The sequence below is a fragment of the Mytilus edulis genome, unplaced genomic scaffold (genome assembly GCF_963676685.1).
Source record: "Mytilus edulis unplaced genomic scaffold, xbMytEdul2.2 SCAFFOLD_168, whole genome shotgun sequence".
Lineage (NCBI taxonomy): Eukaryota > Metazoa > Mollusca > Bivalvia > Mytilida > Mytilidae > Mytilus > Mytilus edulis.
Genome location: NW_027268145.1, coordinates 21,340 through 39,326, shown reverse-complemented (window position 1 = coordinate 39,326; position 17,987 = coordinate 21,340). Strand labels below are relative to the sequence as shown.

At 31.5% G+C, this 17,987-nt stretch overlaps 2 protein-coding genes across 5 annotated transcripts; both read right to left on the bottom strand.

Moving 5' to 3' along the window:
- Positions 1 to 582: 582 nt before the first annotated feature.
- LOC139506906 (alpha-protein kinase 1-like) lies at positions 583 to 3,880 on the bottom strand. 4 transcript variants are annotated; one of them, XM_071295574.1, is made up of 2 exons: positions 3,769 to 3,880; positions 583 to 1,578 (listed from the first exon to the last, which is right to left on the bottom strand). In XM_071295574.1, the coding sequence occupies exon 2, from the start codon at positions 1,448 to 1,450 to the stop codon at positions 602 to 604; it is 849 nt and encodes a 282-aa protein (XP_071151675.1). In that variant the 5' UTR covers positions 1,451 to 1,578; positions 3,769 to 3,880; the 3' UTR covers positions 583 to 601. The 4 variants fall into 4 exon arrangements, with proteins under 4 accessions (XP_071151675.1, XP_071151674.1, XP_071151676.1 ...); XM_071295573.1 differs by lacking the exon at positions 3,769 to 3,880 and adding an exon at positions 3,260 to 3,363; XM_071295575.1 differs by lacking the exon at positions 3,769 to 3,880 and adding an exon at positions 3,053 to 3,201.
- A 3,035-nt stretch (positions 3,881 to 6,915) lies between these two features.
- Positions 6,916 to 11,445, bottom strand: LOC139506907 (uncharacterized). Its single transcript, XM_071295577.1, has one exon. It carries the CDS (start codon positions 9,661 to 9,663, stop codon positions 6,916 to 6,918), a length of 2,748 nt encoding a protein of 915 aa, XP_071151678.1. The 5' UTR covers positions 9,664 to 11,445.
- Between the last annotated feature and the right edge of the window lie 6,542 nt (positions 11,446 to 17,987).

Here is a 17,987-nt window from a genome sequence, read left to right as displayed (position 1 = left end):
ATATTCCTCAGACATTACTCTTTAGATTTATGCAAAAAAATTGCGGTACCCTGGGGTGTAACACAGAACTGAAATTTTACCTTTCCAGCTGATGGACTATAAGAACAGAAAGTTGGATAGTTAGGATTTGACCTTTTAAAAATAAATATAATGTTATATATAGATATATACCTCAAAGTACTTTTCATTGAGACTAGTACCGTCTGATATATCGTTCTAAAAGAAAATAACTGTCGTAGATAAATACCATCAGAATGATTTCTCATATTGAAAAAAATCTCGTGAACGATAACATTTCTCAAATTGGAATTTGTTTGTTGGGTCACAAATCACTTGATTCAAGATATACACTAGATTCGTTGATCTTTCAATTTGTAATTATACAATGTTTTATAAAGTCTCATTTATACATTTTTTTCAAACTTAAATTCCATTTCCCATTCGTCAGAGCTAGCATCAGATGTGTTTTAGTATTCCTTTTGGTCTCTTTACTCTTATTTATATTTTGTTTTGTTGTACTTTTCAAAAGTTTGCGGCGATGTCCAATCTTAATTTGATTTATTACACATACGGATATTCTATGAAAGTTTTGGTTTTCGTACTACGGTTTCAACCAGTCCTTGTGACATAACTCGTTACATTTATGGTTCGATAGAACTTCTTTAATACCTTCTTCGCCTTGGTCTTTTGGTCCAAATGACCTCTCAATTGAATGAACTGTTGGCACGGTAAGATGAAGGAAATTGCTTTTCTCCTCAGCTCCTTGAAAGTCGCACATAACCAATTTTCCTTCACTCTGGTGGTATGTGAAATGGAGAAACGCGTTCAAAATAGCAGGACAGTCATCTTCGCAAGTCCCGTCGACGAATATAAAATGCCTGAATGGTCCTTCTATTCTGTCCTCTATCAAAACAATGTCATCCATGCTAAGTCTACCTTTATATCTACAACAATAGTAACAAATTGGGTTCCATACTGATGACATGTTGTCTATCTCCGCCAAATAAGATTTAGCAAAAGCAATTCCTAGTTTCTTTTCTGTGTCCATATTTAGTTCTTTCCGAAACAAACTGATATTGTCGTTCCCTGTGATAAACATTTTTCTAAACCACTGCGAATCCGTATTGCTTTTGTCGTTCATCATAATGTCGTCTTTACTTGCCGTTTTCACGACGCATTTTCGCTTTGACCAGTATGAATTGTCAATATTGTCGGTGGTTTTCACCCTCTTACTCTTAGTTTTAGTACCTTTGCCATGGAAATTTCCATCTGTTGGTTCTTCGATCTCGTCAATACGTTTTGACTGGAATGAGATACCTTTATACACAATTCTACGTCTTCCGCACTTGAAAGGATAATATTCGAAACTAGACCACCGACGTATTTCCCTTTCATCGGAAGATATTGAATGGTATGTAGAATTCATGCCGTCTGAGTAATTATTGCCCATTGTAAATCCTTTTAATAAATTGATATAGTAAAGTCTTCTAATTGTTCAGTTGCACTGTTCAAATCTACCAAAAGGGAATTATTTTAGTTACCAGCTTCAACGTGTAGATGGTGAGGATTCTGTGATTTCTAAAGGATAAAAAAAAACATACATGGTAAAACTGACGAAGAAGTTAGCTTTAATTAAAACAAGATCCAATTAAAAACAGATGTGTGGACTATATGTTCAAGTATGACACATATTTTATGAATTAAATTACATAAAAGATTAAAAAAGATCTAAATATAGACTAATATATTATATGTAGGCCTTCTTAAATATTTATTTATATATTTATCATATTTTAACATATGATTCTATGTATGTGAGTCTATATTGTATTTCACTTATCTAAGAAATGCGCTGTTGGAGCAGTAGGTTTGTAACAAACGAACCGACGCCTTAGAAAGAATTCTTGACATCCTTAATGCTTTTTTACCTATAGAATTTAAGAGTGATTTGTATGATTTCACTTTCAATGTTATAAATACTTGGTACAATTCCAACAATGGGCGTCTTAACGCAATGCTAATTCAACTGATTTCTGATTTCTGATATCTTAAACTTCTGTTTTCAGCGAAACATAAACATAATGAAAAGCCAATTGAGTGAAAGTATATTTTTTACTCATGTAGGAAATTTCAAAACCAAACGCTTGTCGCCATATCAAATTAAGTTCACGGCGAGTGCCTTGCGACAAGAAAGTTCTGTTCTCCTTCAGATGTAGATCCTGATTTTTCGGGATCAATTTTTCTTATTTATTTGTCTTTTGTTCATTGATTGCCCTTCTGTATTCTGTGAGTGTTGCATTCCTTTTGTAATTTAGAAATTTTGTTATAAACTTGATCATGAGTTAAAAAAAACAGAAGCCACAGACTTAAAGGAGTTCAATAGTACAGAAAATAGATAACCTGTCCTCTTAGTTTACAAAAATTAATAACCGATCCAAAACAAATCCTCCTGTTTTGGAGGTCAAACTGTGTGGTGCAAGAATCTATGAAATATATTGGGATGCTATGAATAACAAAGAAGCTAAATTCATTCAAGTATGGACATCACAATATGGCAACTAATTACATAACAATTAATTGTGTAATAATTATGTCATAATGAAATTATCACAATTTGTATCCTTCTTCTTTCTTTTGGTACCTCATTTATAAAATTTAAAGAATGATGAGTGGAATTACATCAGTTTAAAGATGTCTGATTGGGGATGAAAAATCTTTGTATTGTGCTACCTTAATACTGTATTCTTACCTCTTACTCTTTTTTTATTCCTGTCTATCTTTTTCAATAATGTAATTTATACTGATAGAAATGTGTGTCTTATGTTTGATATGATCATTGGAAAAACACAGTTATATTTAACACACATTTCGTTGAAATCTTGCCGAATTAATAAAAATAGTAAAATAATGATTGGTTATTTTTTTATATTTATATTTATATAGAAAGTTATATATATTTGTATTATTCAAATACACAGAGATAATAGAAAAAAATTGTTTAGCTTAAGATGAAATTGACGAAAGCGGATTTAACATCGTTATTCATACAAACCTGCAATTTTCAGCTTAAGACAACAGATCGGGAGGTAATTGGTCTGAGTAAATGTTTCCTTTAATATACTCTGAATGATCTATGTTTTCGATGAGATTTATTTTTTTTCATTTAAATGTTTTTGATAAAAACGCATCAGACACGCCTTAAGTCTGTATTATTATTAACAGTGAAAATTACTTGTCTAATTTTAACCAGTATTCTTACCTGGCACTTATTATTTTATCCCTGTCTATCCTTCTCAATAATGTAGTTTATACAGATAGAACTATGTGTATAAATTTGATATGGTCAGTCATGTAAAATTTCAAAGTTCTATTTAAAAAATATTTCGTCGAAATATTGCAAAATTAATAAAAATAGTATAATAATTATTCGGTTATTTTTGTTATCTTCATATCTATATAGAAAGTTATTTATAGTTGTATTATTTAAATACACGGATAATAGAAAAAAAATATTTTAGCTTAAAATAAAATGATGAAAGCGGTTTCTTCCTAAACGCAATCATGTGTGCTTTACATTATAAATCAATTTAATTGAACTATAATGAAAGTTGTCTATTATTTGTAAGTAACACGCTTATTGTAAACTACATATCAATTTGTATTATCAATAAGAAAATTTCGACAACTGAAAATAAAAGTTTTAAGTTACAGACATTTATTCACAGCAACAGTGAAAATTGCTCGTCTTATTTAATACTGTATTCTTACTTCTCACTCTTTATTTTATTCCTGTCTATCTTTTTTGACAACGTAATTTATACTAAACGAACTGCGTGCATTTTATTTGATATGGTCAATTTAAAAAACACGTCATTTCGTAGAAATCTTGCCAAATTAATAGTATATAGTTATCAAAGGTAATAATAATAGAATATAATATTATAATGATTGGTTATTTTTTTTATCTTCATATCTATATAGAAAGTTAAATATATTTGTATTATTTAGATACACAGAAAATAGAAAATTTTCTATTTTAGCTTAAACTAAAATCATAAAAGCGGTTTTAACGATGTAATTAATACAAATCTGTTATTTACAGAATAAGACATCAGTTAAATATGTGAATTAGTCAGAGTATGGAATTCCATCAATGTACTGTTAATGGTCTGTGTTTTCGATTTCAATTATTATTTCTTATTATAATGTTTTTCTTAAAAACGAATCGGACGTATCTAATGCATATATATTTACTTTTCAGCACTATCTCTATACCGTTACAAGTAGTGTTGACAAATCGTACGCTTTTGCCTAACCGGTTACTCGGACAATCGTTCGACCGATTAACCGGTTAACCGGTAGTTTGAGTTGGTGTTTGAAAGCCTTATCAATATTACCCTACAAATAGATATAAGATGTGGTATGAGTGTCAATTTGACAACCTTTCATCCAAGTCATAAATTTACGCTTTTAGAATTAAAGTTCGTCCTTTGGCATTATAAGGCTTGTTTGTGAGGATTCCTGGCTAAGATTGACTTTTAATATCCAACTACACCGTATCAACTATAGCGTTTGTACCAACTTCAGATTTATTCAGAAAATAAAATAAAAACTTCTTGATATCGTAGAATTGAATATGTCTGAAACTGATTATTCTTTCCTTTTCACTTGTTGTCTCCGAAAATAATGTGGACTGTTTCAATTTGTATGATTAATTGTAAAAAAGAAGATGTGGTATGATTGCCAATGAGACAATTCTCCACAAGAGATCAAAATGACACAGAAATTAACAACTATAGATCACCGTACGGCCTGTTTCTTTACTCTGTTTACATGTTACTCGTACTATCACGTATACATTGAGTACATTCACATTGGTTTGCATTTCACAATTTTTTAGTAAGCATTTCGTTTAAAGTAAGACTAAGCCTTGCACGACGGAGGTTGCACATTTAGATGTAGGTTTGAACAATATTAGATCAGAAACGAAATAATGAAGTAAATCGTAAAATTTAATCGCATTACTGATTTAGAGTCACTGTTTCATGTTAAAAAAACATGTATATTAATTATGTTTCTTTAAGATCTTGCCCCGAGCTGAGAGACAAGTTCTAATTAATTTTTTGTTGATAGGATTAACAGTAGCAATCAATATACTGGACAATTGATCTGCCAAATTAATTACCACGACGACAATTTTTTAATAAAACTTAACTATTTAATGAATGATTTCAATACAAATTTATTTCGGATCTATCAAAATTGGAAAAAAAGTCCGGTTAACCGGTTAGCGTTTTTGGTATTCGGTATTTGGTCGTTCGACCGGTTAACCGTTGACAACACTAGTTACAAGTGAACTATTATCTGAAAATATTATTTTGATGTATTCTATCAGTAAGGTCAATTTACGGTTGTTTCTTTCGATGTTCAGAATTCAAGTTACTCTAACTTTATACAAAAAAATAAAATGTTAATGTTATAAAGAGAACCCGGCAATGACTATCATGTCAAAAGTCGAGAAAAGTTACAATAAAGCCGAATGTAATATCAGGTGATCTGGAGGGATAGTAATAAAATACGTGTGGTTATCTAAACATAATAATCCTTTCTTGGTTTCGTTCTTACCATTGAATTGTCAATGATAAATCTCCATGTCATTCCTTAACACGTACATGTATGCTTTACAATTTTGTTTTAATCAATTTAAATGAAATATTTTAAAAGTTATCTATCAATTAGGGGTTTCAGGTGAAAAAAATGATGCTACTATATGTATAATTTTATTGCATATTTGGAAAGATCTAGGAAAAGGAATCAAGAAAAACTTTACTTGCAGGAAATATTCCAAAAATTGACTGACCTACGGTTATTTCAATTTTCCAAATTACCAGCAAATTGTAACCAATATCTCTTATAGTACTATATACAAAGGCGGTACCAAATTGCTGAAAATATTGACAAATTTAGGGGGTTATTGTCAAATATCTATTGAAATATCAATAGAAGAGTATATAAACTATATATTTTCTGAAAGCTATTGACAATCCACACAATTTGTAGTAATAATAATAATAAAAATCCAAGATGGCCGCCAACAAAATGGCGTCCAAGATGGCCACCGTTTCTCGAAATAACATGATCTGATGGTTTTATTTCATTTTTAAGTTATTTTAAATGAGTGTAGATGGTTGCAAATGATAAATTAATGTGTTTATACATTGTATTGTCTCTTTTAACCAGATATTGCATGCATATAAGGTTATTTAGTCCCTTTTTATAGTAGTTTCTGTAATTTTTCAGCTAAATTTTGGAACTCAAAATTTGTTGCCACGGACAAATATTATAAGCTGCATTCCTTATTTAAAATGTTGAAGACCCAAGAAAACACTTAAAGTACAATTTGAAATTAACTGTTTAGTATACATAGCAGGAAAGCTTACCCATCCCAGCATATTTCATATCTTGTCTCAGAAGAATTCATGTTTGTCAATTTAAATGTAATGCATATTTGTCGAGATTTTGTTGGTGTCTTTTTATTACTCGGTTTTATTTGGAAATCTTATCCATTATAGCTGTTTGTATTGTCTGAATTTGAATCAATGGTGTTTGTTTTCTAGGATTTTGTTTTAATCTTGTTCTTTTAGACATCAGCAGAACCAGTAATCATGAAAAGAGAAATAAAATCAATTGATAGTCTAACTTTACTTTATTTTATGATAATAAGCAGTATTAGACACAGAGTTGAAACCAAACAAATGCAATAACAGAATATGATAAAGATACACAAATAAGCAATTTATCTACAAATCAGCTATAATCAAGTCACCATTTGACATGTCAACCAACAAAGGACAGAGATGAAACAAACAAATGCAATAACAGAATATGATAATGATACACAAATAAACAATTAATCTACAAATCAGCTATAATCAAGTCACCATTTGACATGTCAACCAACAAAGGAAAATGCCATTCATCGTTTTCATCGATGTCATATTTTACAAGATATTCTGTTTTTTTACCATTTAATTTATGTATTGATAAGACTTTACCAGAACACCATGAAATTTCATTTGAATCCTCCTCTTTGCATTTTTGCTGAAAAGTTTTTCCAACAAGAAGCTCTGGGGTTTCAATGAATTTGGGTAAAAAATAACTTTGCTGACTAACGGTTATTTTTTTTCTTTCCATATTCAACTTATGTGCTAAAGCTTGCTTTGCCTTGCTAATATTATCATTAACTTCATTTAAAGATAAATATTGAAGTTTATTTTCAACAGGAGCTACATTTTCATTTTGTTTATTTAATTCAATAACTTCTTTCAAATTGCTTTCAAGTTGTTGAATTGAATATTGTTTCCCTTTACATGACTGTTGATATAACTCCTTAGGCCCTTTGCTTTTAATGACCTGCTTTCTAAATTGAAGTTGTGCTATTAAAGCTTCTTTAAACAATACATTATATGTGGGTTTTTCTTCTATTTGAACCTTGTAGCACTCTATTTGTTGTTGGGTTACCCACATACCACCAAGCTCATTTAATTGACCAGTTAATTTCACTTTTTGTGTGTACTCTTTGTTTTCTTTATTTGCCTTTTTTTCTTTCTTTGCTCTTAGAATTTCAAGTTTTTTATTGAAAAGAATTTGTTGTCGTGTTTTAAATGACTGAATCATATGTGGGGCACTAACCCTAGCATCATCTATAATCTTGTTTCTATCAGTGTCTGATAGTTTTGAAAGCCAATTTGATGTTTTGTTGTTAGACCACATAATTATAGATTCATATGCTACAGTTGTAGCAGAAGGTTTTAGCCTTACCAACATGTCAAGTTGGGCAAAATCTCTCTCTGAGCATGTATTTGTTGTAGGTACAGAAATACCATGGATTTGATCCCTAAAAGATGGTTCAAAGAACTTCCCACCAGGCAGTTGGTCTTTAGCTTGCCTTTCTAGAATTAGAAGCATACCACCTATACAAAGCTCTAATGCCATCTGTGTATACATTTCAGATACAGGATCACCAGTATCCTTCAACAATGAATCAAAAATAGAATCTCGATGCACCTCCACACCTTCAAATACCAATTCACCAGCTAAAAGTGGAGATGCATCAACAGACAATTCCTGAAGTTTTTTTTGCAAGTGGCAAAGAGTTGGGTTTAAATCTAAGATATTTTTTGATGTTTCAATAATTCTCCAAAAAGGACCTGTAATTAATTTGTCAATTATTCCCAGTGCCCTTATGCCACTTGCAAAAGCTTTTTCTCTGACATCAAAAGAAATGCTTTTTAATAAATCATTTGGATCTGCCCAGCTTTCCATAAAATCAATGATATCATTTAAATGATGATAAGTTGCCCCAGCAGCATAAAACAAGTGGTTAAATCTATGACCTCTAAATGTAATTAGCTTATTATCAATATCTCTTTCTTTCAGATGTGTGCGAAAGTGCTGGCCAACACCAGACTTTTCACACCCATGAAGAGTTAGGGCTTTGCTCGCTGTCCTAGTCAGACGAGAAGCACCACTCTCCTTCCACTCAAATGCAAATGGGTTTTTTCCATTACAAACGTTGCTTTCAAAAACCTGTAAACATTTGTCAACCTCACTAGCCATGTTTACAAATATGTGCATTTTACAAAAGAAAGATGACATCTTGGCCATTTCAGTCTGAGTATTAATATCAAGGTTTTCCCAGTTTTCAACTATGTCTGGTAAAAGACTCTCTTTAAATTCCTTTAACTGTTGATTAAAAAGAGGATTAGCTGCCCCTTGGTCAGACATTGTTGAAACAATGCTACACGTTAAACGCGAGACAATCTCAGGCTCATTTTGTGCTGCCTGTCCCAAGTCAGAAATTATGTTTTTAAATGAGGACATGATTGATGCAGCTTCGCCACTTCCAACTTCATTTAGGCCTAATGAAAAAGTTTTTTTATCAGGTGTTGTAATTTGGAAAGACTGGAAATGCTTATGATGTTTGGAAGTGGCATCTTGATGTAAGCAGTTGCCTTTATGTCCTTGGCCCATGTCATTTACATCAGGCAAATCATACTCATAATTAAGCATAGCTTCTGCTACCTGCTTTTGTGCAACCCTTTTTGCCTCAATTAAAAGTCTGCTTTTCACACCAGCACTTGGCAATCTTGACAGTTGCTTACCAGTCAAATTTTTTAAAACTATGCTAATTACATTATTAACTTTCTTTTGACTTACTCCACACTCAGTGAGTAAAGTCATGATAGTTTCCCTTACTTCATTTGAGAATTTACCATCATAAAATGATTCTATTTTATCATCTGCCAAAATGCTATTTAAATCTTCCAATTCTAATATTCTATCTTGTTTGGCAGCTATATCAGCTTTTAAATTTTGTATTTCAAAAACATGTTCTTCTCTTATTTGATCAAATTTAGAAGAATGCTGCTGTTTTGACATTCTACAGACTTTTACCAACAGACTTCTCTTATCTTTCTTTAATTTATCTAAATCAGATACATTTTTCTCACATGCCTTGTTTAATAACTGTATTTCTACATTTTGTTGGCCTAGTTCATTTTGTTTCTCATCAATTATACCCTCTAACTTTTCAATTTTTTGATCCCTTCTTCTAAATTTTTCTACTTGTATTTCTTGGCCCAAAACTTGCCAATTGCTCATTCATATCTTGCAATTTATCTAAATTGGTGTCTAACTGGTTTGACAAGTTATCATATTTTTTTCCCCAAGATTTACATTCCCTTTTAAGGTGCAATGTCTCTTTACATTTTTCCCCTGCTATATCTAAAAGTCTTAACAATATATGACTCTTAGTTTCAAAATGTTCAATTTGCAACTCTAAATTGTCTAAATTAAAATCAGTTTCTTTGAGTTGTCTCTTTAATTTCACATTTTCACCAACAGCTCTGTTTCTTTCTTTCTCTATTTCTTTCACTCTTTTTCTTTCATTCTCTTGTAGGTATTCAAATGAAGATGTGACAGGCTTTTTAACAGGAAAATGAAAGTCTTGTTCAAGAAAACTATTTAATTTGGCCTTATTGTTCTTCCTTAAATTCTTAACTTTCTCAACTACTCTGTTAACTTTTGTTCTTAGTACAACTTGATCATACAAATCCCAATTAAGATTCGGAAACTTCTCTTTCCCTATCACAACCCCTTGTTGAAATACATTTTTTTGAAACAGCTCTGTTATGTCTTTATTCAATATTTTAGCTGTATTTATTTCACCTGAAAATTAAAATTGATTTATATATTAATAAAATCACCACCAAAACATCATGCAAAAATAATTTACTACAAGTGTCGCCACCTCAGATGCATTGACAAGTAAGCATTTTCAAATAAACTAATCACTTTTGTTTATATTTCAAAAGATTTTGATAAATAATTCAAATGTGTCATGATAGCATCTGTGTTGTGACAGCAGGAGCAAATGTAAATCAAAATAACTAAAACAATTCAGAATTCTTGAACTTTTTTATACATATACCAATACTGGCTACCATCAGACTGTTATTGTTTGTATTTGAGAAAAAAAAGAATTGCCATTGGAGCCAGTACTGTCCAGCAGCAGCATGTCTATACATCTCTCGTCATCTATCTCGTACAGGTTTCAAACGTCCAGCATTTGTAGATTTGAAGTTATTAAGGGTCATATCCAGCAGGAATCAACATTATGCATGTTCATGTACCAGACATGGTCAATAATAAATATAAAAAAACTGACCAGCAGTCCTGAAAAGAGAAAAAAAAAGGAACCACAAAGCAACGTGCTCATTGACAAAGATAATAAGTTTTATCTAGTGATAATGTTATCATAATCATGACTTTCTTGTCAATTTTCATTTTGTTTACTATTTATATCACAAAAATTGGAATTTATTGAATGTAAAAAAAGTAGTGAATAATTTTAAAATTCATATTATCATGACATATAAGATTGCATTCCAATTTGATATTTGACATAATTTGTTATGACTTATCATTTAAAAATGAACAAAACTCTTGTTTAAAATTTTGACCCCCCTTTTTTTATTTCAACAAACAAATCCCCTTTATACATTTAATTCATAAATATATCATTAGGCATTATCAAAGACTTGATTATATGTATACAATTATGTTAAACTAACCTAATATAGTTTCTGTTGAATCGCCAACGGCATCGTTCATTGTGCTGTTGTTTACGTCCTACAAAATAAAATGAAGTCGACGTAAACAAAAAATTACCGAAAGGTCACAGTGTTTACATTTGAAATCCGCGGCTTATAAAACATTATTCATTCATACTATTATTGTTTCTTTATTCAAAAACATCTGAAAAATTCAAAAATCGATGATAAATTTATATATAAGTTCAACTTACCATGATAAATTCATAATTTTCCAGAAAAACAATTGCCGACTTGACATTGACCTCTTTCACCTTGGATTATCATGTACCAAAATAATCGTCAGACAATCCGCTTTCCGTTGATTGGTCATTCAGAAAGGGTTTCCTCTTGATGACGCGCGGATCAGCCAATGAAAACGAATGCCGCTTTTAGATTCCGCTAAAAATAAGTACCACGTTTTCAAACAGTGACGGAGACTACACATTTGTTACTCCACGTAAACTATTAATAGTTTATTTATTCTTTGGAGTATTTTTATCAAATCTTCACCAAAAGAAAGGTAAACATTACCTGCAGATACATTTAAAAGGAATAATAATCAATTAAAATGAGAAATTACTTTTAAAAGGGATTTAAATTTGTATTTTTTTCTGTCAAAATGTCTATCGATTACCGATAAAGGTCACGTGACTTGAAACCCCTACATAGGAGGAAAAAATATCTTTCGTATTTCGTATAATATCTATTGTCTCATATTTAGGTTTTTCTACTGTAATTGTCTTACTCAGACAAATCGTATAATTTAACTGAAAAAAATCCAAACCAAGATTCACAACAGTTGTGGACAACATAACCCTTGTACAAAATTTAAATAGTAGAGTCAAGGGTTTAGACCCATACAAAGTACAATCTAAACTTATTAAATATTCGAAAGAAACCAACAAATGTAAATAGGAATTCGATCTACCAGATTAAAGATAACCCAAATTCATTGAAATCACTCGTAATATTACCAATGACTCCAGATTACCTTCGTTATACAAATGAAGATAAATTGTAAGACAAACTAATTAATATTCATAATAAAAAACAACAAATAGTAAGTTTGAATTTTGGCAATTTTTTGTCATGGATTTATTAGGACAGTTCATGTATATATCAACCGGCCTATGAATTTGCATTCATCGATAATGTCTCATTAATGTCCAAGATAAAAAGATTGAGGTGCAACCATCATATGTTTTAACAAAAACAAAAAGGTACATAAGCAATGTTTATCATCTCAGAATCAACTTTTGTATCAATATTCATCTTTTGTATGCAGATTAGATGAATATTTGATCATTTATTGGAGAATTTATTGCTCTATACTATATTCTCTCATGATGCGACGTGTTTTGGATTTTTGGATAAAATTTTGCACAAATTGCTATTGATTGCGTTTTATTTTATACTTGAACTACTATTAAAAGCTGATTTAAAACAAAACTTGGCAGTAATGCTTATCAAATTTAGTGATCCAAGTGAAAGAAATAAAACGACTGAAGAGTTATGAAGCACCTATGCATTTTATATGACACAAAAAGGCAGCTTCCTACATCAGCAAAGTCTTGTGATGTCTATCTTTATTGTATATGAATGGTGTTTACCATATATTTCGATTTGACTTTTGTTATGTTCGTCTTGACATTTTGTCTCATGATGTATGTTAACTATACTTTATTTTTTTCCATGTGAAAACAATATTGGTCCCCCCTCTTTGAGTTTACAAAAAAAAATGAACCCCCCTTTTCCACACACAGAAAATAAAACATGACCCCCCCCCCCCAAATTGCATTTTGACTAGCCCACCCTCCCAGATAAAAAATGATAAGTCCCTTAGTGTTTTAATTTGGGATATAATTGTTATTTATGAAGAGTAGGTTAAATCGTGCTATGAAAATTATGTTGTATAAACGGTTAACCTAAGAATTTTAAGTCTTTGGTCAATTAATAAGATTGGTTTAACGTTCAGTAGCAAATATGTAATGCATGATTAGGATATAGGACAGAAATTTAGCCTTGCAACAAGGACACGAGCCATCGTCACCATGCTGAGCGAACGTGGCTGCGTACTTGATAATCCCTCAAAAACCAAGTGGACGACCCACTTATGAAAGGGTTTAACTGCCAATAGGAAGAAGACCTGTAGTTACCATATTTCTACTCTCCAGTCACCCTGTGAGAGCTGCGCAAATGAGACATGCGTAAAACATTTTTGGGTGTTGAACTATGACAATTGGGTTCAAAAAGAAAGTACTGTCACCCTTATTTTTATTTTATTCATACTCTACATAGCTTAGTCTATATCCTACGTGATTATATTTTCATGGCGATGGTAAGGTTTAATGAATGGTTCAATTCACTTTTCAAACATCAAGTTTAGTACATAATGTTCTCATCTATGTATATTAATTCCATTGCTTAGTCCTCTTAAGGTTGCATTCACCAACTGCATTTAACTTTAATACATCCTACTTATGACCAGCTACTCCTTTTTAATATTTTAATAAATTGATTGCATAGAAAGATTAAAATATCAAAGAAATCTTACGTTGATATTTCATATTTCCTATTAAAATTTGGATTCGAAATATCGTTGACTGCATATAATGGGTTGTTGGATTTTATGCGTATTCAAAACTTAAGGAGGTTTGGCATGCACAAAACCAGGTTCAACCCATCATTTTTTCCTTTAAAAATGTCCTGTACCAAGTCAGGAATATGGCCATTGTTATATTATAGTTCGTTTCTGTGTGTGTTACATTTTAACGTTGCGTCGTTTGTTTTCTCTTATTTTTAAGTGTAAATTCACATTGCTATAAGACGTGTCACGGTACTTGTCTATCCCAAATTCATGTATTTGGTTTTGATGTCGTATTTGTTATTCTCGTGGGATTGTCTGATGCTTGGTCCGTTTCTGTGTGTGTTACATTGTAATGTTGTGTCGTTGTTGTCTTATATTTAATGCGTTTCCCTCAGTTTTAGTTTGTTACCCCGATTTTGTTTTTTGTCCATGGATTTATGAGTTTGAACAGCGGTATACTACTGTTGCCTTTATTTAAGGATGTATATATTTCTGTTCTTCCAAATTTCTCATTTCTATTTTGAAATGCAATATAACGTTCCTCAAATCTTTGGATAACACTGTTTTTGTGACGTCAACGTCAAATAAACTTCCGTATAAGAGGTCGTTAGAAACAAAATCATTAATTAGTGTTCTTGCAACGGGAAAATAATTTCATCAGAAATTTGTATGAATGTCGACATAATTGTATTTGTTTATTAAAATCATGAAGGCAATGCACAATCATTGAAAAAGAAATAGCTGTGTTTACTGCTTAAGCATAAATAGCAATAGGGTATTATCCTCTGAACACTAAAAAGTATCGTACATGTAACTGCAGTACATCATTACATGTAGTAGAAATAATTGTTTCGTAACGGCAAACATGATTTGCTCTATGCAATCACCATCAGATATTTTCTACTACAAATATTATTCAGCTGATGTACGACTGCTACATTTCTCGTGTGGGAGAAAATCGGACATGGAAAGGGCTTGAATTATTCGAGTTACTCAAATTGAAACTCGGGAATATATTTCTAGCTGTTCGGAATTCGCGGAAACAAATGATTGTTTTTCTACATTACGGTATTGAATCAATAGAGATACCAATTATTTCTTTTAGCAAATTCGAATACCAGTCAGTTTATAGGACTTCAGTTTGAAATAGGGGCGGCAATCCATTCATTTTATCCAATCAATTGCAAAAAGGGGGGGGGTCAACATTGATTGTCAAAAAGCCTTGAAATATTCGATAAAAAACGTTGAATGTAAATTATATGAACTCCAAAGTCTCATATTATAAGACTAGTAAACCACAGGCTTTCCCGAAATCCCAAGCTTAAAAACACCCGATCCCGAAGTTCCGATAAAGGTCCTACCCCCTCCCCCCCCCCCCCCCCCCCCCCCCCCCCCCCCCCACCCCCAGTAATTCTATATTCTATTCATTCATAATCTTGAATTGAGACTTGATACTTCAAAGTTACATTCTCTAATTTTGAATCACAGGCACATTAAAAGAAAACAGATTTCGCTACATATCTCTTCGAAATTGGAATTTGTGAAAGAAGAAATGACATGTTATATTTTATCTTACATGTGTACTTTCAATTTCAATATGGTTCTAAATTTAGATTAAGTTTTCCCATAAATTGCGGACGGAATAGAAGACACCTGTTTATTTTCTGCACATGTAGAAAAAGTTGAAAATTTTAAGATAAATGTTAGAGTGAGACAATTTTTAAGTTACTGAGTAATTTTTGGGGCATAATTTGTTTATTTTTTGTTTGTTTTCCGTCTTTGTTCTTCCGTCGGACTGGTAAGTTTTGCACTAGTGGTCAAATTATTCTCTTGGTATCGTCTGATTTCTTATATGAATATAATTCATGTCCTTAAATTTTCAATTGCACAAAATACGAACATTTCAACGTCTTTTTAATTAAACAATTTTAAAATTCACACGTCTTTCATTAATTATTTGTAACCTATTATAAAACTTTACGTTGAGTACTGTGTTTTTCGTTCAAGACTACGGTTTTTAAAACGATATTGTTGGGTCAATTCAGGTTTCATTTTAATTAATTTGATATCAATAGAAGAAAAATTGTTACATGTTTATTTGTTTATTTGTTTATAATTTTGTTGTGAGGCGTTTTTTCTTTCTGTTGATATCATAAACACGAAATGCCTTCTCCTACGTGTCTAAAACAAAAAACAAAAACAGTGTTTTTAAGTCAGGCTGCACACAGAACAACGTACAGAATGCTGTGATTTCTAATTGGAATTATTTAGATAATTTCTATGAGGTTTAAGACAGCACAGGCGTGCTTGTTGGATTCATTATAGACCGCAGAAAGTAGTTTCTCTTTCGTGTGTCCTTTCTTGGAGTAAGAGAGATAACTTGCGTAACTAACGACGAACGTTTTTAATCCCGTATTCCGCTAGAGGCGTGCAATTACGTACACTTCGCCTTAAAGCATTTCTAGTGAATCAATAAATTTGATCCTTTGATAACGTCAGTAAATAACTAGTTTCACCATATTCAAGATTTCATAATAAATCACTTTAAATCTTTTTAAAATAGAAGGAGAACAAACATGCAATTAACCGCTACATGTGTGTTGTTGCTTTATTCTTATTGTGAAGCTGAACTTCAGACTATTAAACAAAAATAAATATACAGTACATTCGCAAATATTGTGAGGGAATTTTGTTTGTCCAAGATCCCATTAAATGATCTTCTGCATTTTAATGTTGACTGCCCTTGGAGGAATAGGGATATTTGGTAGGTTCATCAATTTTGTCTTTTATCATCACTAACTGAAATCTCAATGTTGTAACAAAGGTTTTCAAACGTGTGAAGAACAGGACACTCTTCAAACAGGAAGGATCGAATTTAAAGTCATTCTATATCCGACGTGAAGTGGTTTTGTATTTTTCAATCCTGCACAGCAAAACTAGCAAGAGTTTAACCTCCAGATTGGTGAAGTAACGGATGACCTTATTTATTATACATGCTTTTTGTAAGTAAGTTTTACATTCGATCTTAATTCGACTATTGTTTCATTTCTTTAAGGAGTGTTTATATTTATTAATAAAGATTTGTCTAATATTATTATATGTTTGGTAATAGCAATTTTATATGTTTGTGATGAGGAACTAAATCCATACCAATTAATTCTAGTTGTATGTCTGTTTAAATTTCATTATGGCACGGAATTATGGACGATACTAATCGTAATGCAACCCAGTTATTACGAGTGCTAAGAGGTGGAGCATTTGTGCACTATTCGTTATATTTAAAATTCGAGCAGTGTCGTTGTTAGAACCTTAAATAAATCATCTATACAAATTGAAATTATTGACAATAATTAAATGATTAGTATCGCCAAATCCTGGACAGAATACGCCGACTTTATTGTTATACTTCTAACCAGCTATTTAATATTACGGTTTCATTAGATAACACCTTCACGGTGCTACGTTAAGGGTCTGGGACCAGCATCATTATTGGACAGCAAATTATGTCGCTTCGAATATGATCTGTCTGTAAAATTACCAATTATTAATAGAAAGATATAAGAAGATGTGGTATGAGTGCCAATAAGACAACTCTACATCAAAGTCACAATTTATAAAAGTCTGTTTCAATCTGCCAAAACAGTTTCTGTGAATTTATTTATCAAGCTCGATTCATTCGTATATCATTTTTTGTTTTGTTTACAAGTCTTATTGTTCTATCGCTTATATAAATTCACTATTCTGATTTCCATTGCTTTATGCATTTGGAACTTTTTAAGTCTTATTTAAGTTGCTAAATCCTTTTGACGATGTATTGATGAGTTTTAGTTAATGAGTAGGTTTTTTACTGTATTTCCTTTTAGTAATATTCTTTGATCTATTCGAGGTGTAAATAGTTATCAAAGGTACCAGGATTATAAATTAGTACGCCAGACGCGCGTTTCGTCTACAGAAGAATCATCAGTGACGCTCTGTTCCAAATAGTTATAAAGCCAAACAAGTACAAAGTTGAAGAGCATTGAGGACCCAAAATTTCAAAAAGTTCTGCCAAATACGGCTAAGGTAATGTATTCCTGGGATAAGAAAATCCTTAGTTTTTTGAAAAATTAATAGTTTTGTCACGGGAAATTTTTAAACAAATGACCATATAGTTGATATACATGTTCTGACTACTGGGCTGGTGATACCCTCGTGGACGAAACGTCCACCAGCAGTGGCATCGACCCGGTGGTGTAAATAGTTAT

Bases quoted from the DNA above. Each gene is read 5' to 3' on its own strand.
- LOC139506906 (XM_071295574.1), bottom strand. From the start codon at position 1,450: ATGGGCAATAATTACTCAGACGGCATGAATTCTACATACCATTCAATA.
- LOC139506907 (XM_071295577.1), bottom strand. From the start codon at position 9,663: ATGAGCAATTGGCAAGTTTTGGGCCAAGAAATACAAGTAGAAAAATTT.